The sequence below is a fragment of the Anas acuta genome, chromosome 2, assembly GCF_963932015.1.
Source record: "Anas acuta chromosome 2, bAnaAcu1.1, whole genome shotgun sequence".
NCBI classification, from domain to species: domain Eukaryota; kingdom Metazoa; phylum Chordata; class Aves; order Anseriformes; family Anatidae; genus Anas; species Anas acuta.
The window spans coordinates 39,529,611-39,551,987 of record NC_088980.1 but is presented as its reverse complement, the minus strand read 5'-3'; the positions used below and the strand labels follow the sequence as shown (position 1 = coordinate 39,551,987).

The 22,377-nt window shown below is 35.4% G+C and overlaps 1 protein-coding gene and 1 long non-coding RNA gene across 5 annotated transcripts in view; one reads left to right on the top strand and one right to left on the bottom strand.

The window, feature by feature from the left end:
* The window catches only part of ZNF385D (zinc finger protein 385D), a 429,191-nt gene that overhangs the window by 73,700 nt on the left and 333,114 nt on the right, over positions 1-22,377 (top strand). For 3 of the 4 annotated variants that reach the window (XR_011093916.1, XM_068674352.1, XM_068674353.1), the window contains exon 2: positions 10,377-10,655. Coding sequence is in view for 3 of the 4 variants with exons in the window: in XM_068674352.1 (XP_068530453.1) it covers positions 10,377-10,655 (279 nt within the window). In the remaining variant the exon portion in view is untranslated. Of the gene's footprint in view, positions 1-9,850; positions 9,988-10,376; positions 10,656-22,377 lie in introns of those variants that run through there. The other variant, XM_068674354.1, reaches the window with a different exon arrangement.
* LOC137852540 (uncharacterized) lies at positions 1,127-9,786 on the bottom strand. The gene is made up of 5 exons (XR_011093919.1): positions 9,256-9,786; positions 8,578-8,708; positions 5,132-5,179; positions 2,430-2,540; positions 1,127-2,177 (listed from the first exon to the last, which is right to left on the bottom strand). It is a non-coding gene; the product is annotated as an uncharacterized lncRNA (long non-coding RNA).

Sequence of the window (22,377 nt, the reverse complement as noted above, 5' to 3'; positions counted from 1 at the left end):
AGGGCACTCCGTATCATCTTATGGAAATGTAAAAAGGTCCAGATCTCCCAGTTTGTCTTCAGATATTTTCCCAATACACATACATCAAGGTTAGTCTAGTTTCCTAGATGTTTACCTCTGTCCCTAATATTGATGAAGATCTTAAGGTAAATGTGTAGCTGACATGAAAGAACTTTATATCAGCTAATACTTTACAGATGATATTGGCTTTCAAGACACTACAAAGAGAATATACTTTTAAAGACAGAAACTCTACTTCTACACTTCTCAGACAAATAGCACAAAAATCTACCTCAAAAAATGCATCCTGTAAATGAGCAGAGTTTCTGTCCCTGTTGCCATGAATGCTGTACTATAGGCATGTACTAAATGCAATGAATAAAATAAAAATACTGCAAAAGCATCAGCTAATCTTTCCAAACAAAACAGATGTTCACCTTGATCTGTTTGCATTGCTTGGAAAATGATCTGCTCTCCATTAAATTCAACATTAAATGGCCCAGTGGGTGTAATGAAGCAATAAAAATAAATAAATAAATAAAGTACCTACACTTGAAAATGCTGCCAGAGCTACCTGAATGCTTTATAACATACAGATAATCTGGAAAAGCAGTTACTTTTGTGAAAATATAAATGATAATCTTCAAATATAAGCCTGAATCCTTAGCCTTTATTAACACTGATGTTTTTAAAAGTGCATTTACAGAGAGACAAATTGTATATATAATATTTTGTTTAATCTAGAGTTCTCTTCCAAAGTGTGACTGACTGAAGTACTAAAATTTCTCTTGCTCTTTGATTTTCTTTGATGCCCTTTAATTCTTTTGGTTTAAAGGCCTCTAATTTAAAAAATACCCACACAACAGCTCCCTAAAACAAAAGTATAACAAAAAGGCAGATACGTTTCTCACTTTTGCCTGTTCTTATATGGGGTAAGCATTCAGATTTCCGAAGGGTCTTCGAGTTGAAACCAAAGAACTCTGGCAATCTTGAGAAGTTATTTTGCAAACAAAAAGGATTTTTGAAGTTACTTGTGTGTGTGTGTGTGTGTCTATATATATATATATATATATCTGTACAAAACACAAACCTCTGACATTACTCTTAACTTAAAAAACTAAAAAAAAAAACCAAAAAAACCACAAAACACAACAAAACATTCTCAATTTAAAAAATCTTTTGCTTGTGACCTTTAATTTCCTGTTTCCCAACATGACTAAATTTATTACCAGTTTATTCATTGTCTGACAGCTGCATCTTATATGCATAAGGAGGATTGTAGGGAATGAAATGTTTCTATTAAGATGATCATTCTTTATTTGGAAATGTGTTGGGGGGGCTGTTTTTTTATTTTTATAGCAAAATATCTGGAGCTAATTCATGTCTGATTTGCATTTTATTTAGTTAGTTTTATTTTTAAAGATGCACTTTTATCAGTACATTGTTGACATATTTAGAAAAGAAAAACAAAATATTTCTAAAGGGTTGTTTCTATCAACAAAATAAAAACAAGCACTAACTGAAACTTAAGGATGTTTTCAAAATTACCTACTTGTTTACAAAGATAGTTAGCGTCTGTAATGTGTTCTTGAGAATAGAATTTACTTATATTCAAAAGTGAGTTGCTCATTATGCTAAAACATCTGTGCATATTCTCTCTTTCTGCTGAGGTATAAATATTTGACTGGACGTTTAGGTACTAGAAAAATTTAAGATCTTTGAAGTAGAATCTAGCGCTTACAGTATTATGTCATTCATGTGTCCAGTATGATTTCACATCAGAGAAATCATCCTGAGAGACTGAAAGAGGTAATCTTATCTATTAAATTAAAAAACAATCCCAATACCTACAAAATTTCTGTAGTTCTGTAGACAGAGGTTCATTGTTTTCTTTTCCTTTTGCACATATTTTATTTTTCACAACTGTCTCTGTACTCTGCCAAATTGTCTAATTTATGTGTTGTTCAGAGTTAATAACCTGAAAAATCTGCATTTCCCCCCACAAACTTTAAAATCTATTCTGAATATGTATCCTGTCAGAAATAATGCGAAAATTAATGTTTTGTCCAGCAGAGGTTTGAGTTGCAGATCATTACAGTTTAAGCTGCAGTCAGACTTTTCTCTCCTTTCTTTTTGATGCCAGCCAACTCAGAGTGCTGCTGACAGGAGTTTTGCAGCTGGAAGTTGAATTCAAAAATGTGGAAAACAGGAATATGGGGAAAAAAAAAAGAGAGAGAGAGAGAGAAAAAAAAAAGTGCACCCTACTCTCCAGGATACATTAGCAATAAAAGATTATTTGGTAGGCAGAACCTTTGTAGCTTTACTAGATATGCCTTTGAGCATTTTAACTACTACCTTTTACACAGAGCCCACATGTGAGATGCTGCTGCTGGAGAGGGAGGTGAGGCAGCACAAACAGCTTACTTTACCTGCATGGGAAGAGACTCCCTGCAGTGCCTGGGTTCCAGATGCATCGCTGAACCTGGGTCTTCATTTGTCCCTATTTTAGACAGAAGTCTTTGTCTTCACAAGGATCATCTCTAAAAAAAAAAAGATTGAATAAAAAACAAATGAGGGAATTTCATGGCTTGGCTCTGGCTGTAGAGATGTAAGTCACCACAGTAGCACTTCTCAGCTTTTTAGAAGCTGATGTTTGCAAATTAATTACTTGGCCTTTAAATAGTTCCAAACCACCCAAAGTGCTCCATTATGTTAGCACAGGCTTGAGAAATAGATATGTATTACTAGCTAATTGAATAACATATGGTGTTGATTAGTGCTTAGCTCTTTTTATAGAACTCAATTAAAAAAATGACTGCAGTATATTTTGAGACTATGAGATGTCTGTTGGTTGCTTCTGGCATGAGGGAACTGCTGAACCAAAAAATGATGAACTTTTTCTGTTTAGTTCATCTATAAGTTCCTCTTGGAACTCGTAGTGCACATGGCTATGACTGGAGATAGGCTGCAGTCTGTTAATTTGCTGCTGTATTGAAATGCAGCCTTTCCTGAAAGATTTAAGTGCTCTCCCGGCAAAACAAAACAAAAGCCTAGGCTTTTATTTTTTGTGCTATTGCTCCAGATATTTCAGATGGATAAAAACCTACTCTTCCAGGGTTCAGTTTTCAGAGATGCATTCCTTGGGAGGAGTCCCAAGACATAGACATTAAGGTATAAAGCCCTTCAAGCCCCAAATAACCTCTGTCTCCTTCCACCTCATCTTCCTCCCTGCCACAAGCAATAAATGTACAGTGGAAAAACCTGCCTTTATCTCTTTCACTTGATGTAGCTTTTGCCCAAGAGATTCTTTTCCTCTTAAACTTTGCAAAAATCACCTGAGATGATGATGATTATGAATTTGTTATTACTCACAGAGATAATTGAAGTGGTATAACAGCTAGCAACAGTAATCAGGTTGGGAGGAGCAGGATGGTTAAGGAGAAATAGCAAATGAGAAAACAAGGTGTTTCTGTCCCTGATGCATTTTTTTATTCTCTTAAACTACCTACACTACTTTATTTTGTGTGAAATTTTTAAAGAGAAAATTTGGTAAATTGAGAATTCAAATGTGATGAGAACAATATTAGACAGGGAGCAATGACAAATACTGATTTCTATCCCCAGGTTTATCACCAACTGGTAATTTAGGTATTGGGTGACAAACTTGGATGACCTGACAAACTCCTCCTCCTTTTTTAAAAGGTGGTGATGGTTGTTTTTGTAGTCTTAAAATTTAGTAGAAAAGTCTACCAACAGTGTCAAATTGCTTAATTCATGTTTTCCATATTTTCATATCACCTTTTAATGTATCGTATTCTATTTTGTATTTAATTTTCATCTGGAAGACAACAAAATCTGAAAAACTCAGAACAAAGGAAGTCCTGAAAAATCAATTATTTTAGAGAAGTCTTTCCAATCCCAGTAAATTCCCATTCCCCAGTAACTCCTCCACTGAGATTATTCATCCATCCAGAGAAAACAGATGAGTTCTGCAGCATATTATGAAGGTTACTTGGGTCATCTGGGAGGGAGCTGTGTTTTAGATGGGCTGTGCTTTCACCGTGAGTGCCCTTTCACCATTTTCCCATTGCTCATCCTTCTCATTATATGTTTGTAACTGCCACAGCAGCGATGTGTAGAATAGACTGTTCATGTCCTAAATCACACTGGGCCCACAACCAGGAGCAGGTGTGGCCTTGATCTGAATCAGAAGATTGTAATGTCAGGACCACATCCTTCAGTGATAATGAGGATGCAAGAAACAAAAGCTACTTTATGTTCCTGTTCCTGTGCCTTCCCCCAGGCCGTATACCTTTGTATAGAATAGGTGACAATATGTTAATTCTTAACTTCTCCCAAGAACAAGTCTCTAGAGCAAATTTTAGCATTTTGTTCAATGAGCTCGACCTAGAGTTTGCAAAGGCATTAGCTTCTTGATGAAGGGCTCTTGGTCACCAGACGCAACAGTCATTTTTGAATAACTGGTAAATAGGAAGACTATGGCTCGAGTTTTGGGAAGGATCACAGCATGTATATTGACTCCTAGTGTGGAAGACTTTCTTAAAATCTAAGAATTAAACTTAAAATGACAGTATCTGACACGAAGGTCACCCTGCTACCGTGGCTGTCATCAGACAGTAACATCCTGTCCTCTAAAAGATCTAGCATCAAATGTATGATGTTTGAAAAGATGTGGAGACTGCAGATATTACCGGGGGGAAGGGAAAGGAGGTGTTCTGTAGTGTGCTGGTAACATTCCCCCAGAACTTGAAAACTGACAAAGTGATAGTTAGAAAGAGGATCTTGATGAGCAATCTCCTTCCCCCTCTCTCTTCCCAACAGGTTCTTTAAAAGCTGTTATTCTTTGTTGTTAATCTTTGGCAGAGGACTTACTGTTACTCAAAAAGTAAAGAGAAATCAGGATGACCTGTAAATGGTATAAGGGTTAAAAACATATATCCTTTGGTTTATCCATGAATTCAACAAATACCACTAACATGCATTTCAGTAGAGAAAGCTTCTTATAGGCTGTTTTCCTGAGAATCAGTAGTACAGCCAAAGAAGTAGATCTGTTTTCAAAGAAGCAGCTCCCATTGGTAATTTGGCTTAATTACCCAGGGTTTCTTATTACCTGCAGAAGTCCAGTCCTTTTAAAGTCTTGAAGAGGCTATTATGGCAGCTGTTGGGAAGAAGCCAAGGAGAGATTCTTTAGGATATATCGTGTTGTTAATCAGTGGCAAGTGGTCAGCACTGAGCGTAACTGCCTTACCTGCACAGCAGTCTTCTAATAACATTCTTGCCCTGGGATCCATATACTCCATTGACCTCTTAAATGAACCCAATGTATTTGACTATTATGTACATAGTCTGTCATAGTGATTTTCATAATTCTACACTGAAAAGGCAGTCCAGAAATGAAACAATCATTTATAATACAAGTGGAAAAGTTTCCTTTCCATATCCTTGAATAGAAAGTGTTTTCGTATTGCAGTTAAGAAGGTAAGGATAGTTTAATGGGAAAGACATGATTTCTAATCCCTTACATCCAAGCACATTTCAGAAATCTCCAGGCAGTAGCTATGTTAGCTAAACCAGCAATCACCACAAATTGTAGTTTTGTTGGTTTTCCACAAGGGACAGTTTTCTACTTCACAAAGCTATAATGTCATGCAAAGTTCATTTTACTGGTAAGCATCATTGAGCCAAAATTGAGTTCAGAGCTCCAGGGAAAATAAATGTAAGCATTTATCTGCAGTGCTATTTAAATTGGTTTGAAATTTTGAGTTCTTGGTTACCTTGCTCATTCATTCTAGTTCACTGCTCTCCCCTGTAGGGCTCCTAAAGGTTGAGAAGTTAGCTTTATGTTAGGAGTGGTAGAAGGGCCAGAAGTTATCTGCAAAACTTAGGACTGGTTATATATTATGCAACCAGTACAGTCAAGATAAACTCTATACTGTAATGGCAGGGAAAGAGGGTTTTAACTTAACCCCTATCAATTTCTATGTAAGATCAGCATTCAAACCAATAAGAGATGGATAGCAATTAAAAACAGTTTTATACAGTTAAGATTTTAATGTTTTCTTCTAACTATAGTCCATATAACTTCTCAACACAATAACTAAGCATTCTTTTCCTCACTCTTCCAATCAAAATTTATCCCTAAACATTTCATTCCATGAAATAAAGTATATAATGATAAACATGCAGGCATGAAGTGAAAGTCTATGTGCTGCTTTGCAAGAATTGGTCTGCATTTATGGAAATTCTGGTGAACCAACTTTTTTTTTTTTTTCCCAAATATTGGTTTGAGTGTCAAGTTGTATTTTAAAAGTATATTAGCAAATTATACTCAGTTTCTATCTTGTTCTCTATCCTTTTCTATCTGTATTTCTTTGTCCTTTCAGGAATACGCATAAGAAGGAATCAGAATATTTTAATTTTAAACTGCTTATGGTTTGTTTGTTTGTTTGTTTTCCAGATTTTCTAGTCTTCACGTGTTTGGAAATGTTTTGCTCAAACCATTGTGTCCAATCAACATCCCAAATACTGCTATGTTGTGCTGGCTTACACCATCAGCTCGAGTCATTTGCACACGTATAATATTTCTCCTTAGTTCTTTAGTAGTGCTATTACCTATGCAGCAACCACTGTATTAATGAAATAGTGGTAAAATGTAGCATAATGCGTATTCCTGAAACTCTTGTTTTCCTAATTGTCATCTTTTAGTCTGTGGTTATAAATCTTTCCCTTCCTCCAGATTTAAGAGGGAGATGGCAGTGTGAAAACATATTACAGCTGTAGTGCCATCATGGGTTTTTAATGAAAGCACAAATCAAATGGTAGATGTTTGAATCGTTTATTTCAAAGGTGTATTTTCCCTTGTTATTTAGTTGTGCCTTAATCTAGTGTGTGTTTTATAATTTCTTGTTCTGGAATGAGATTATATTGTTAGGCAGAAGTATTCTATATTTTAAAAATAAGGCTCTCATAGATTAACCTGTGTTGATTGGAATATTAAAGTGAAGTTATAACATGCTAATACGATTTACTAGGCTGCCTGCTAACTTATGTTAATGTTTTAAAAGGAGTTAGATGTATGTACAAATAGCGTACAATGTTTGTTTAATGTGCTACATTATATTTATTTAGAGTTTTACATTTTGGTTAGAAGATCTGTTTTATTGTAGTAATCTCATACTTATATGACAAACACCGTAAGACTAGAGATATATTGTAATTTTAAATTCACACTGCTCTCTAGTGGGGGATGCTTTCAATGCAAAAAGATGATGTATATTAATGTACAGCATGTATATAAACTGGGATTTCTGGAAAGTTATTTAGAACAATTCTTTAAAATTAGTGCTCTCACGTCAGTATTTTAATCCTCGTAACACTTTGAAAAAAATAATGAGTTTCTTAATTTAAAAATATTTTAAAGGGGTAAATTCTTCACTCTTCTTGGACTGAACAATATCTCCAGAAGGGTGAAAGGTTGATGGATTATTGCTGCTTCCTCAGGAAAAATCTCCTCCTTCCATTAGGAGAAATATGTTGTAGATGCTGTAGGAAAATCTCAGGTTTTCTCCTAAGCTTTCATAGCCTCATAAATTCTTAAGTGATGGTTGTGGTTTGTCTATGACAGTTAATATCATCACTGTTGATATAATAGGCTTGATTTAATAAATTACTACTACTTTGCTATTTTTCACTTTAATTTTTCTTTGGAATTTATTGTTTAGCCTGCTTTTTCATCTCTTGTTTTAGGCAGCTAAAATTCCAGATAACAGAGCCAGTTATGCACAAAAGCAGAAATAATAATACTGACTGAGCTGTTTTTAAATTACAGCAGATGCAGAGCTCTTCTCAGAACTTGGTCAATATTATTTATAACCCTATCGTCTTGTTAAATGAAATTGAGTTTAGTTAGCAAAAAAAAAAAACCAAAAAAAAACACATACTAATTAAATTTTAATAAAATCTGAAAAATCAGATTTAAACTGTTTTTGATATTACTAGCTTTTAGTCATGTATCTTTAGATAGGTTTGTATCTGTGATTTGATTCCAGTGCAGTAAGTGTGTTTTAATCTTTCAGAGGACTAACAAAATGTTTAACTGGTTGCTAATCACATGAAATTTTCGATACTTGAAGTTCTCTCAAGAATGGCTTGCAGCATTATGGTGCAATCAGACAGATTCAAAGATTTTTTTAGGCTTATTTTTTAGATGCTGAACTTTATCTTGATCTGGTTTTAAAGACATCTGTCTGTAGACCGTTTTCTTGTGTTGCTGCAATGAAGTTTTTTGATCTCTAGGTTGACTAATTTGTCAGTTAAAGACCAAATAGTAGTGTATTTAGGACTGCAGTAATTTTGTCATTCAAAATACAGATTAGATTATTTGGCTAGATCTTCATTTATTCATTAAGTCTGGGAGAACAAAGCAGTTTAAAGATTTATGTGCTGTATAAAGGTCTCATCAAGATGCTACGTTGGTATAGCATTTTGTACTCCTTTAATAGTAAATAAGGTTTGCAGTGCACAGAGCACTTCTTTACATGTATAATTTCTGCTCACCTTTAATCATAGAAGTTCATGTTTATGTTGGCTTCACTTTAAGTTCTGCAGGTGAGATTTTCCTCATTTCTGTAGTTACAGTTTGGGATTAGCTGAATCTAAATTCTCCAGTTAATCCTTAATTTGTAATGCTAGAAAGTTAAGAAAGTAATACAGCGTGATTATTATTTGCCTTTAAATTCTTTTTGAAGCAGACAAGTCAAAATGTTATAAGAGCTTGGCTTGAAAACATCACAGGGAGTGGAGAAGGAATGACTAGGGCTTGCTAAATACCTAAGCTAATTAATAAATTCAAGGACAAGGTATGTGCAATTATTTAACTAAAATGTAGGGCTTTTATTTTTTTATTCTATTAATTATGACATTATTAATATATATATATATATGGGGACCCTTCCATTACTCTCACAGGCAAAATAAACTTGACTTGGTGAAAATTAGATTAATTTATTACTGATTTAAGTTGAGTAGGATGGTGAGAAATTAAGACAAAAAAATAAAACACCTTCTCCTCTTCCCCTCTTTTCCCACTGCTTCAATCCTCCATTCCCACCTCTTCTACTTCCTCCCCACTGCCCCCTGGCACTGAGCAGCACAAGGGGCTAGGAAATGGGGGTTGTGGTCATTTAGATACTAACGCTTTCCCTCTGCTGCTACTTGTTCCTTTCACTCTTTTACCTCTCTAGTCTGGGGTCTCTCCCATGGGGTACAGTCCTTCATGAACTGATCCAACATGGGTCCTTCTTATGAGCTGCAGATCTTCAAGAACTGCTCCAGCATGGGCCTATGCCATGTGTTTTATCCTTCAGGGGCAGACTGCTCAAGCATGGGTCCCTCATTGATCTGCAGCTGCAGATCACCAAATCACCTGCTCCTGTGAGGGCTCTTCTCCACAGGCCACCTTTCCTATAGGAGCCTTCTCCTTAATGGGTTCTCCACAGGTTGCAGCTTCCTTCAGATCACATACACGTGCTGTGATTTGGGGTCCTCCATGGGCTGCAGTGTGGAGATCTGCTCTGACTTGGCAGCAGGGGGCCACTTTGCTTCATGATGGTTTTCTCCACAGGCAAATCTCTGCTCCAGTGCTTGAAACACCTCTTCCCTCTTGTTCTTCACTGACCTTGGTGTCTGCAAGACCATTTAATACATTTTTCTTACTGTTCTCTCTTACAGGTGCTGAATAGTGTATTTGCCCTGTCTTAAATATGTTTTCCCAGAGGCATCACACCTTTTGACTGGTGGGATGAGCTTTGGCCAGCATTGGGTCTGTTTTGGAGCCCATCAGAACTGGCTCAGTGTGACATGGGGAAGCCCTCATTCTCTGCACAGAGGCCATCCCTGCAGTGCCCACTACCAAAACCCTGCAGTGTAAAACCAATGCAATTTCTCACCAAAGATGACAGCTAAGATGTGAGCTTCACCTAGACTTTGCTGGGGAAATTTCTAACAATCTATATTAGGTCAACTTTTCATAAGATAATTCTCAATTCAACAAACTATTTTAGGGTTAAGATAAAAATAACTAAAAACCTCTGGGAGAGTTTGATTCCAGTGGCTGATGTAATAGTACCCCTAAATGTCTAAAGACATTCATCTGAATAGCTGTGAAGTTACTCAAGTTACATAGCAGAACTAAAAAACATCTACAAAAAACAAAATATGTGAATGGTAATTTAGTAGTAAAATAAGAAAATACGAAGAATAATTTTCAGCATTTTACCAGTCTACAGATGTAGAATTCCTGTGTATATTACTTTGCATTACTCATCAATTTTCTCTGTTCTGTTCTTTCTACCCAGAAAATATGAAGAAGCCCTGGAGCCCTGACTTACCAGCTGATAACCACTTGTATAATTCAGATTTCACATCCATCCCAGGCAGAGAAAGTGAGAAAGAATTAGCACCTGATGGCACTGAAGAAAAGAAGGAGAGAGAAAAGAAACAGACCAATTTCACTTTGTGCAATGTTTGTAACATTCAGCTGAACTCTGCTGCTCAGGCACAAATCCACTACAATGGCAAATCCCATCAGAAGAGGTTAAAACAGCTCAGCAATGGAAATCTCAAAAGTGATAATGGTGAGCATTAATACATATTTGTATAACTTTTGCCTTGTGTAAGCTGTATGGCTTTGACTATTTAGTACATATGGAACTGTATGTGGACAGTTAAATATGCTTTTTGCAAGATTAACTTTGTACTTACAAATACCAAATTTAAATATCCATGATCTCATTATTCTTCAGTTTTATATATTCTTCTATTGCATTCTTGGGGCAGGAAGAATTAGATTAGATGCAAGAAAGAATCAGGTATGCAGTCCTAAGTTTTAAATATTAAATTTTTAGTGGATTGAATACATCTCTTAATAAACTTTCATAGATTTATTTTTATTTTTCTTTAAACAGGTCTCAATCAAAACTTTAAGGACTACTTTTAGCAAAATGGATTTAGTTATGCCCTTGTGATCTTGTACTACAGAGAACCTTGGCTCATTGTGTATAGAATTGTCAGTAAACACTGTTATTGGTGTTGAGCTGAGAAATGCAGCAATGTGCATAATGTCAATATATAAGAGCAAACATTTATTTTGTTCAGCCAAATCCTTTGATGTTAATGCAGAGACTCTCTGTGGCTTCAGAGTACTTGGTGTCATCCCTAACATGAATGCCTGGCAAATAGCTAAAGGGTATACTGTCTGTGTTGTTTCAAGTGTTTTGATTTTATATTTTGTTTACGTGATGGTGTTGGTTCAGATTCTTTGTCATTCCATTTACATTTTGATGGTTTTCAGCATAATCCATGATATTTCACATTTCACAGTCTGTTAGAAAGGTTGCACTTGATAGGGGTGTTTTTGCTTTTAATTGATTTAAGGCAGTTACAAAATAAATTGGAAAAAGTACATTACACAAAACAAATACATTCTCTAAGGCATTTCACTTTAGTTTTGTCATTCAGGTTTCAACCTATAGTTAGCATAAATCTGTTCAACCCATGTCTAGCATAAATCTGTTTAAAGATCAGAGTTGAAGCCCAAAGGAGGTGGAACAAAGATTGGTTTTGTTTTAATCTGTTTCATTGATGGCTTTGTGAAAAATATGTTGTGGTAGGTGGCATGTTTTCCTATCATCGGAGTGAGTTGCGTGCCTCAAAAAAAAAAAAAAAAAAAATCAATGCCTGGGGCTTTATGTACAGAAATAGATCAGATTACGTGGTCCCTGACAAGAAAAAACAGATTACTATGTTATAATTTTGGTTCTCAATTTCATAACTTGTAATGCTTAACTTTGCTGTAGTAGGGGTAGATTTAAACTGTTTTGGTCTGTTTCTACGTACCATGTCATAGAAATGAGGGCTTTAATAGGAGGCACTTAGACCTTTTCTTCAGACCTACAGAAGCATTCTTTAATATCGTGTTCCATGAATTACTTCCTGCCCATTTGTAGAAGCATATGCTTAGCACTAATCCTCAATAGGGTTTAAGAGGTATTTTAATATTGTCTCTGCTTTGTCCTGGTTTTAGGAGTATGAGAGCTTGCTGGGAATAATATATGGATATGTTCATGAAGTATGTTGGATGTGGGTGCTTTGCTGTGAGGATAAGTTCATTTCATTAAAACAAACCAATAAAACAAAAACAAACAAACAAACAAAAACATCACACTGAATAACACAAATAATTTTACCTTTAAGTGGCAGAGTACAACTTTTAGCACTGTTCATAGTTCAGGCTTAGAAAGAATACCACTAACATTAATAGGAGCTGTGTGAGTGCTTAAAGATTGGTTTCCTAGATGATTAAAAGCAGAATGTGGTTATCCACAAATGCATTCTTTCTAAAAACAAATAAATACATTCTAATGTTATTACTGTCTTCAGTTAAGGTAAAATTGTGTTGGCTTTGTTATTAGAACAACAATTTTGGTAGTGACAAAGTGTTGTTTTTCTGCAGTTCATTTTTCTGCTTTATTCCATGGCAACAAAATCATTAGTAATTAAGCTATACTGAAATTAGTGTCAAAGTGTTTCAGTCATGCATCAACATTTATATTCTAGGGAGTATCAAAGCAGTAGCATATCAGTATGTTTCTTACTTCCTCCTTAAAATGTATCTTTATCTCATGCTTCCATTTGTAATCAGAACATTACTAACTGTCTAGCTCTTTGTTTCAAAATGAAGAAATTTCTGGAGGGTTGCTGAAAAGATGACTCTCCAAATCTGGCAAATCTTTGAGTATCACCAAAAGTAGCACTGCACTGGGAGAAGAACATAGTGAAGAGCATAAGGAAGCGATTTTCCCATATCACCACACTTTGACATTTCATATTCTTCAAACTGAAAATTACAAGTGAAATAGAGACCAATATTGTATATTTCTTTCTAAAACTGAGTGTATGAACTGAAAAATTAGAACTGAATATTTGACCTGAACAGCATGTAATTTTAACAGAGATGCACTGCTTGAAATCCCTTTTCTAAATCAAGTAGAAATCAGGACCTGACAGGCCATCCGCAATAACAGCCTTTGTCAAAACTGGTATACTTAAAATATGAGCAATATTTTTCAGATGAATTATTGTTTTGTTGATGAGACCCCAGCAAGCTCGAGTGACACAACTGTGGCTGAAAAACAATATTACTTGACCCTTTCAGTTTATCATGTGTACACAAATGAAGCTTTTTGAAGGTCACTGATGTAACTAAAGTAACTGTTAAAAGATGCACAATACTGTTTATTCAATATGTGTCAATAGGTTGCTTTATTTACGAGAATGGCGTTTCTCGTGTAGAAATGTTATTGTCACAGAAGACAGCTGTTATGCTCAGTGTTCAGGTTGCTGGTCTAATCACTTGAGACTAAATTATGGTGTAAATTGAAACTTTTGCTTCATGAGATTGTTGTCTAAAACTTCATCAGCAATGATTTCTCAGTGTATATATACTGTGATTAGCTCTGGGGCCCCCAGCACAATAAGGACACGGTTGTATCCCAGAGGAGGGCCACGGGGATGATCAAAGGGCTGGAGTACCTCTCTGAAGACAGGCTGAGGGAGTTGGGATTGTTCAGCCTGAAGGATCCGGGGAGACCTTATAGCATCCTTCCAGTACTTCTTTATATGAAAAGGCTAGAAAAAAGTGTTGAAATGTGATTGTTCCATGTTTTTTTTTCATCTCTAAATTATTCCCTGAAAGATGGGTTTACATGTTTTTATATCATGAGGGGTAATAGAAATGGAGGATTAATTTATATGAAGCAACAGCCCATGTATTGTTCCCGAACACTTTGCAATGGACTGAAAGAAGGTAGGATTCAACTGTATAAGTGTTTGACTGTAATTAAAGCTATCATGCTATAATCATCATCTTCAAACTGTGAGGAGTAGCTTTTATCTGTTGGACATAAATGACAGAACATGTTAACAATGCACTTGAATATCTCTGTGTAATTTCATAAGGTAAATTGCTTAAGCAAAAGTCTATTAACCTCTGCAAATATACAATTAATAAATAATGTGCATCATGGGGATAAAAGCAGCATCACTTTGCTGCTATACTAGTATTGGTACTGAATTTGAAAAACTCACCAGATATACTCTAAAAACTTTGCTAGTGGTTTATTTGTCAGCTTGGCACATTTGCTATATGAGACCCACTTATTGTCTTCCTGCAGCAATGCAGCCTCAGAACAGCACATTGTGAAGTCACAAAAATGATGTGGTGTAGTTGTGGAGACACAATGTTTCTTGTGCCATTACCTGGTACAGTGATCTGAGATAGCTTAAATGGGCATGGTGAGATCTCAGCACTTCTGTTCCTGAACTCTGCATATTTGGGAGTAATATTTTGGGAGTAAATTTTGTGTGTTCCTTCCTCTTAATAATTACCTTTCATATTACTTAAAAATACTTCTCACGCTTTCTTCATTACACTCTGTAATATATTCCTTTTTCCTGATTTTTTTTTTTTTTGCCTGTCAGTTCTTGTGCGTGCAGTGACAAGGTGGCAAGCAATTTGGTGGAAATTTTGAGTAAATTTTGGGATTAAAAAGGGGTAAAATGATTTTCCAGCCCGGTCCACTGAAATTGCATCACTTCTTACAAAGCCAGCCTTGACATTGTGGAAGAAGGTGAGCTTTTTGTGAAATAGTTTATCCTCACCAGGAGTAAGAGTCAGGGTCCTGCTGATAGGATGGAAAATTAACTGTTGATGCAAGTGTATAGCAGTACCAATGAGAAAGATGATATTAGCAATAAATAGATAAATAATGTAAACTGTAATTTTCTCTGTGCTTTCTGTACTGTAAATTGCTGAATCATAATGAGTGAATGGGGCATGGTTAGGACAAAAACTGAAACTCCTCTACAATACTTTACTTTAGATAACAAATGGAAAAATAATGAAAAAGATGAGAAATGCTACAAAATTCATAGAACTCCCTTCACTTTTAAAATTGATTTCTGAAACATTATTCTTTTGAAATACAGTCATTTAGTAAAGTGGGATATTTGGTGGTAGTTTCTTTACCTATCTCTGTGTTTATTTACTCTCTGAATTCATAACCTGGACACGTGACTATCCAGTTTAGCAAGTTTTATTTAATTTTTCTTAAACTAAAGCTGCCTTCACCTTTTATTTCAGTGAAATTTCATCTTAGCAGAATTTCCTTTTACTGTGAGCAAGAACAGTGAGTGCATGAAAGAAATGGAAAAGTTCAGATTAAATAAAAAATAAATATTTTTTATCTTTTACTTTACATGTACATGTATGCTATATTTTACTTTACAAAAATCAAATATCTTAATTCAGCACTAAATATTACTTAGGAACGAATAACAATTTGATTGTTATAGTTGTGCTATTATATACCCTGAGAGTAAAATATTTTTCTCATACTTTTTTTTTTTTTTTCAACTACATTCATTATAGTTTCAATGTAGTTTCAACAGAGCAGCTTCTGAGATGATAATTCCATAATATCTACTCAGTAAATATTTACATAATGGTTAAAGAAAATTACTAATATTTTTTTTTCCTTTGTCCAAATCCTGAGATTTTACAGTCCTGAGGTAGGAAATCCAGAAGATGCATCTGAACCACTTGCAGATCTATTCTCTAACATTTCTCTATTTCTTTGTTAGATCTTTTCTTGGTCTCTGTTGCTGCTACCCTTTTCATCTTTTCTGTCACTTTTTTGATCATGAAAACTGGCAAGTTCAGGGAAGACATAATCTTACTTTATTTAAGATGTTAAGCTACCAAGCTACAGCTTTCAGGCAAATGGTGTTGCCTCTGCTTTTCATTGCCTTTGTCTTCCGTTCAGAGAATAGGGTTGGGTAGAACAGTAGTGAGGAATGGAGGAAATCATCAGATAAATTGTATTGTCCTTCAGAGGAGGCAACTTTCTGCTAACTTCCTGGGAAACAAGTATTGTCAGATGAATTTGGGATGTCACTGGAAATCATGTCTCTAGCGATGACAAGTTCTTAAGGTAAAGCAAGAAGCTGTACCATAACCAACTATTTTACTGTTCTGTGTATTTTACTGTTGTTTTGTTTTGTTTTGTTTTTACTGTTACAAACTATTTCTTTATATTATGTTCTGATGCAGGGCCTCATGGCCAGTTATCCAATATGAGTTGACCTCTAGTTTGTAGCCTCTAGTCTGTGGGTCACAGATGCCAATATTCTGTAAAGAAGCACAGGAAGCTCGTCCTGGGTATTATTTAACACCTCCCAGATGTCAAAGCTAGAAATCTCTGGACAAGTAGGACTAGTTGAGGGCAGTGCAAAGTAACACCCACTGCTCCCAGATGCAAATCTTTCTACTTATGCTGATGCACTTCTCTGCTTTCATCATATTCATGTTCCAGTTAATGAAATATTAATATAGTCTTCTTCTTTAAAAGTACTTTTGCAAATAAGATATGCTTTTATAGCACTACCTGTGTTTGCAGATTTTTTTGTTTGTTTTTTTAATTCTGAAATGCAATATCTCACCAGGTATGACATCATAGTTCATTACAACAGTTACCATGTGATAAAATGTTGTATCGTTGAACAAATTCAGTTTAAGGAAGAGTCAGCTCACACCCACCACAAGTGTGATGTTTGTTTTTCCCTTGATAAGCAGAGAAGGATTCACTTGGCTTTGTGAGTATCCAGAAAATGGTGGATGGCAATTATAGAAAAACTGTTTGTGTATGTGCAAATAGCCATAGGTAGCAGTCAGCTGTTTCCATGAAATACAGAGAGATATTACTAAATTGTAATATAGACTGATCATAAGTAGACTCTAGCATTGTCTCGAGTTGTGGGCAGACTGTAGAGAGTTTCATCACTGCACTTGGAATTGCTTCAGTAATGTCAAATGCAAATTTTAGCAATCCCTCAAACATTTTTTTGGACTGGGGAGGAGAAATTCTTGGCAATTAAAGAATTCCTCATGTACATGGCTAGTGCATCTGGTAATTGTTCCACTGAATATCACGACAAAATACAATATCTATATTTCATATATATATAAAGGAGACCTCAAAACAACAAAACTGACATTATTAACGATGAGTAACTATGCTTACCTAAAAATTCTTCAGAGAAGTAGAAATTTATTGCTAAATGTTTAAAATATTTCTGAGGTTTCTTATTGTTCTTCAAGTACACTGAAGAATGTGTTTATGTCCTTTGTTGAAGTATGATCTCAACTGATAAATTCCTTTCTTTTCTACCATCCAAGGTTACAACTGAATAAAACCTGCTGTGACAGTTTGTTATGAATCAATCCATTTAAGGTATACAAAGATTCTCAACTGATGAGAATGTCTGCCCATGGTCTAAACAATTTCATAACTACAGATTTGAAAAAGTTACAAACTGGGGTTGTTTCTGGTTTTCTGTGTGGATATAAGACTGCACAGGATCTCTTTTAATATCTCCACATGTATAGCATGCCCTGTTCTTGGGTAACATCTCCAAAGCAAGATGCTTAGCAAGTTGTCTCTGTCCATAGGACTGTTTATTGGATTGTCCAATTGTCAGACAGCTGACACAAGTCCTTTTGTAGCCCCTTATTTTTCTGGCTGCTAGCAGTCAGAAACCCTATCCAGATTTGCTATGATAAAACACTGAGAGTTGAAGTACTTTAAAATTGTTTTCAACAGCACAAAAAGGTTGCTGCTATATGAAGGTTATGGGATGAAAATCATGGAAACCATTCTTCATCGCTTGTGCATCTACTTGCTGCATTCTACCATACTGTGTTCTAACTCTGTATGTTTCCAACATTGTTCTCTCACTGTTGGTTCATTCTTTTTAGACATTCACAACCCCACATTCTCAGGACTTTATGTTACTCATAGCTGTACAACACCTTTTCTTCTATGTTGTAAAATAACTGCCATTTTAGTTCTAAAATCTGTGCTTAAAATTTGTTTGCCAAAGCCGGAAAGCTGTCATCTTGTTTTCTTTGCACAGACACGTAAGGTCAACATAGCCTCTTTTAAATCTTTTTTCTTCAGTTTATTTATTTATTTTGCTATATAGTTTCATGCTAGATCCTGCCATACACATTTTTTGTTTGAACTGCTTTGTCTGTCCTTTTTAAAGTCAGTGCTGTTTTAGGTAAGTGTTGTATTAATTTGTTTTGTGCTGTAGCAAGAATACCAATAAACAATAATCAGCTGTAAAAGGCTCAGTTAATCCAGGAACAATCTTTCTAGTCCATTTGTGCTGTTTCTCAACTGTGCTGAGACACTGGTCTGCCATTCTTTACTTCTTCCTGAGTGTGGCACCAGTCTCACTTCTGAGAATACTGGCATTTGATCTCCACTTGCTTGAACAGCTAACAAACTGTTAAAACCTGTTTTGCAGGATCTCCATTTAGTTCTGCTTATATCACTAGGTCCAATATAGATTATGATGACCATGGCTTTCTTCCAGACCTTCTCAGTAACTTGTCTTCTTTTAATATGATTTTTTTTTTTCCTGCAATGGCATCTGGTAGGCAACAAATCTTCTATGAGTCATGACAACACACTAAACTTATCAACATTTCCCAGTATTAGAACTCAGAACTAGCTTTTCCCATATTCATTTTTCTCTATACAAATGTAAGTATGAATTCATCACTGAGACTGTAGAAGTATAATTTTGTACTTCTCATGTGTCCCTCATTTTGTAAATTTTTTAGGCTATAGCATAGTTTAAGCAGTATTTTGGAGCTTTCTTGGAGCATTTCACCAATGTTGACTTTTTCTTATTTATGACCTTTCATTCCTCTAATTCAAAATACACTGTCTTCTTGATAGTCAGTCGTGTCCTTTTTTTTTTTTTTAATCCTCTGACATGCTTCACAGTAGAAGAAATACATCTCAAGATCAGAATTTTAAAGCCAGTTCCAAGTACAACAATTAAAAACTCCTGTCAAGTTCAAGAGAATGAAGCCAGTTCCTCACTGTGTTGAGGAACTTAGTGTTAGCACATATTTATGGCATTTCAGTTTACGTCATGAAGAAAACACTAATTCTATTCTACAGTTCACCCTGCTACTGTGGGAGTTAATCTGTATAATGTGAGAAACATAGAAAAGATAATGCTTATAGGTAAGCCTGGCTGGAGTGCCAATATTGCAGATATATAAACATTGTCAAGATTTTTCCTTCCTTTTTTTCATACATGAAATCAGAGAGCTGGGAAGATACACTTCTTGTAAACAACAGAAAATAGCAGAAAACTTCATAAATTAATTCTTTGTTCTGTAATCAAATTAAAATTCATACAGTTCTTCTCTAGGTAGTTTGTTTCAGAGTAGGATGCCTTAAATGAAAGTCTTGCTAATAGGGATAGTATATGATTTGTTGTATGGAATATAATGTGCGAGTGTTTTTTTTTTTTTTTTTTGTAGAGTGTTGTTTTTTGCATGCTTTAGCAGCATAATTTTTATTAGACTAGAAGCTAAAATAAGACAGTCTCCCTTTGCACTGGATAAGATGGTGTTGTAGAAGGAAAAAGAACAACAGTAATTTTGTGATCAAACATTCTGCAAGCTTCAAATAATTTCATTGGACAGGTAAAGCTAGGTAACAGGAAAGTAAATTTGGAAATGTCAAAATCACTCACCTGCCATTTCTGAGTGCAGCTGGTTAACAATTTTGTCAAAGATTATTCAGAAATGGAATACTATTCATTTTCTTTTGTTAAGCCCATTCCACGTGTAATTATTCTCAGGAATGATTAACAACTCATCTGTCCTTTTTGCCAGAAGTCCTATCCCCAAACCCTAGATATTCTCATCCTGTCCCAATAGAAATACCAATATCAAAAAAAGGAGAAGAAAATTCTACCTTATACTTCTGTTCCTGTCCTCAAATTAAAGACAGGCTTGAACCTTGGGAGCTCACATCATATTTAGAAGTCTTTTCTACTGGACAAAGGTAATAGAATAGTGGAATTTTGTCTACTTGTTCCTTAGTTTTATTTATTTTGCTAAATTTCCTCTTTTTTTTTTTTTGCTAGATTTTTATTTGTTTGTTTGTTGTGTTTTTATGCTTATTACAGTTTAAAATTTGATCATCAAACTAAAGAAAACCAATGATTATATGGTATGGTCTGATGGTCCTTAACTCTAGTCTCCTTGCTTTTGATTCAGTGATGTTACTACTCATAAAGCTTTTGTATAATAGTTCATGGATGGATGCATATGCATAGCTGATGATTTTTAATAAACTTCAATTTGAATGCTGTGATTTTTTTCCTCTTGCCATTAAAAAAAATAATAAAAATAGTAGTATCTTTACTGTTTCATTTTTTTTTTTCCCTAGGGGGAAACAAACAAACAAGCAAAAACTTATATGATAAAATGACAGCATTCTTTTTACCAATGGTAGATTAGACAAGGACCATAGACAAATGTAGTCAAGTTCAAATAGAAATATTACCAGAAATATCCCCCAGCTCAGTAATGATATCTGATACTCTGAAGTAACTTTGCTATGTGTTGTATTAAAAATTAGAAGTTTTAAAAAGAAACAGTTCAACTTTTGGAGTAGTCTCTGACTTAACACCCATTGGGCAATATGGTCAAGCCTTCTGGACAGTTGTATGTTGGGAAAGCTTCAGTGCCAAGCTGAGTAGTACATTTTGAAGGGATTGATATGGAAGAACTATAAAACAGTGATGCCTGGAAAGAAGCTAATTGTGCTCCCATCTTCATAAAAGGTAAGAATCAGAAGCTGGTCAGTCAGTTATCAGTTGCTAGGAAGTTTATGGAGCAAGTCTTTGAGAAAGCTATTTATACGAACATGGAGGTGGTTGAAACAGCCATCATGTAGACTTTTTTCACAGAACTAGTCATTTCATCATAGAAGGTAATTAGGCTGGTCTTAGAAGGAGATATCACTTTACTTGACTTTAGAAAGGTTTTCAACATTGTCTGCCTCCCATAGGAGGCTGCTTATTGTAGCTAAATTGGTGAGCTCTCCACTCTGGATGAGTGGAGTACAAAGTAGATTAGAAACTGATCAAACCATCAGGGTCCAAGGGCAATTATCAACCTTTCACATTCTAGCAGGCAGGTGATTAGTTTTGGCATGCCCCAAGGATTGGTAGTGTTGACAATGCTGTTTAGCATCCTCATCAGCTTTTGTGACGATAGGAAGGGACGTATTTCCTTACTAACCCTGCAGATGACACTGTACATAGCAAAATCTTTGGTCTGATGAAATACAACTCTGCTATTGAGAGGAACCTCAGCAAGCTGGAGATGTGGTCCAGCAGGAACCTAATGAAGCTGAACAAATGCAAAAATGTTAAATACATCACCTGGAATAGGACAACCTCATGCACCATTCCAGCTGAATGGCTAGAAAGCAACCTTGCAAAAAATGACCTGGGGTCTTGGTAGGCAACAAGTTGAACATGAGTCATCTGTGTGCTTTTGTAGAGGTGAATGCACACCGAGCTGCGTTTGCAAAAAGATGAGCAATATGTTGAGCCAGGTGGCAAAAAGATAAGCAATATGTTAAGGGAGGTGATGACTATCTGTCCCACACTTCTGAGATTGTATTTGGAGTAGCGTGTCCAGTTTGGGTCCCACAGTAAAAGAGAGACATCAAAACAGAGTGAGTCATGAGGAGCATCATCACTAAGATGGCCAGAGTGCTGGAGCACATGACTCATAAAGAAAAGGGCTAATGGGGTATCCTGATGTGGTCTTCAACTTCTTAGAGGGACAGAATGGATGTGTACACCAAAAAAGGTAAGAGGGAAAAGTCACAAGTTGCAGCAAGGGAAATTTTGATTATATTTATGGAAAAAAAGCATTCGAACTTAATAATAAAAATGAGTAAGCACTAGAATAAGTTGCCCAGAGTGGTTGTGGAAATTACTGTCTGAACACCTTAAAATTCAGCCTGATCTGAGGTTGTAGTAGGTTCTGTTTTGAGTAGGAGGCTAGAGAAAATTAGAGAGATTCCTTTCCTTCTGTATTGTTTGAAGACTCTTTAGAAAATACACCAGGAAAGCTTCACTTTTAAAGACTGAGGGACTACTTACTTAATTTACATCAGAAGGAAGGTCTATAGAGCCAAAGTCTTGGATGTTTCTACATAAAAGTGTGTTTAAAAAGAAAAAATGCCAAGAAAATTTGTCTCTGATGTCAAGTCACTGATACTATTTGACAGAAGCATAACAAATAAGGTAAAATCTGGATCCTTAGAAAGGCTTTGAGATATAAAACAAACTGTTGAAGCCTTTTCTAGTATTTTTATTTTTCATCAAATTTCCTCTCACATAGTCAGAACT